At 63.2% G+C, this 1,230-nt stretch overlaps 1 protein-coding gene across 1 annotated transcript; it reads left to right on the top strand.

Annotated features, from left to right (window-relative positions):
• Positions 1-42: 42 nt before the first annotated feature.
• LOC104492225 (protein phosphatase 1 regulatory subunit 3C-like) lies at positions 43-909 on the top strand. Its single transcript, XM_010134747.1, has one exon. The coding sequence runs from the start codon at positions 43-45 to the stop codon at positions 907-909; it is 867 nt and encodes a 288-aa protein (XP_010133049.1).
• Positions 910-1,230: the final 321 nt, after the last annotated feature.

The raw sequence follows: 1,230 nt of genomic DNA, 5'->3' as shown, positions 1-1,230 counted from the left end.
TCCGGGCTTCTCCCGCTGCGCAGCGCCGGGGCCGGCCCAGCCATGCCCGTGGACCTGGCCGTGCGGCTCTGTCTGAGCCACTCTCCCCCCATCTGCAAGCTGCTGAACTCCTACGAGGAGCTGCGGGGCAGCCGGGGCCGCAAACCCCTCCGGTCCTGCCTCAACCAGAAGCTGAGTGCAGAACCCGAGCCCGAGCGGCGAGATAGCTCCAAGAGCAACAAGGGCCAGAAGAAGAAGAGAGTCGTGTTTGCTGACATGAAGGGGCTCTCACTGACGGCTGTCCGTTTCTTCTCGAAGATTGAGGAGGACCTCTGCGACTTGCAGCATGCCCTGTCTGACCTTGCCTGCTTCCGACCTCGGCTGCGGGACCCACGCCCAGAAGTGTGCAGGTATGTGCTGGACTTCCCTCAGCCCTCTGCAGACTACGTGACTTTCCGCAGCCGCCTGCGCAGCAACCTTGTCTGCCTGGAGAACTGCCTGATCCAGGACCGCACCCTGTCAGGGACCGTGAAGGTCAGAAACATCGAGTATGAGAAGAAAGTGATGGTCCGCATCAGCTTCGATGGCTGGAAGAGCTTCCGGGATGTCTGCTGCCAGTACATGCACAGCACGTATGGCTCAGCTGACACAGACATCTTCTCTTTTGAGCTTGCCCTGCCCAAGCCATCCGTCTGCCGCAGGGCCATGGAGTTCTGCATCTCCTTCCAGTGTGGACAGAAGATTCACTGGGACAACAACCACGGGAGGAACTACAGGATCTGCCCCATGGGCGTGACCCGCTCTCCCTCCCGTGCGGTGAAGAGCACCAGTGGGCCCTGGGAGCATCTCGGCACCTCTCGAGCGGCCGCCCTGGTCCTTTCCCACCTGCAGACCTGGCGATGCGCCGAGAACCAGGCTCCCTATTGGTAGGAGAGCAGCGAGGGGAAAGGTGTAGGTCCCTTCCGTGACCCAACTGTGGCACGAGGGGCTTTGCGGGGGCTCCAGTGCAGAAGATGCTGCTCACCGTTCTGTTACCTCCTCCGCCCGTCGGGTGGCCACAGGAGCTGCTGCTTTACCACTGGCTCCCGCCAGGGCGGCAGGAGAGAGCTGCTCGGTGCAGCTCCTGCCCGTGGGGTCTCCAGGCGATAGGGCAGTGACAGGGGCACGGCTGTGGGCGGTGGACCATGTTGGCTGGGTCCCGGTGCTGCCCAAGTGCCTTGTGTTGGGGTGCCGGCGAGGGGGTACGTGGCC

This window comes from Buceros rhinoceros, unplaced genomic scaffold, assembly GCF_000710305.1.
Source record: "Buceros rhinoceros silvestris isolate BGI_N320 unplaced genomic scaffold, ASM71030v1 scaffold29164, whole genome shotgun sequence".
In the NCBI taxonomy this organism is placed as follows: Eukaryota; Metazoa; Chordata; class Aves; order Bucerotiformes; family Bucerotidae; genus Buceros; species Buceros rhinoceros.
This window is presented reverse-complemented; position numbering and strand designations above follow the sequence as displayed.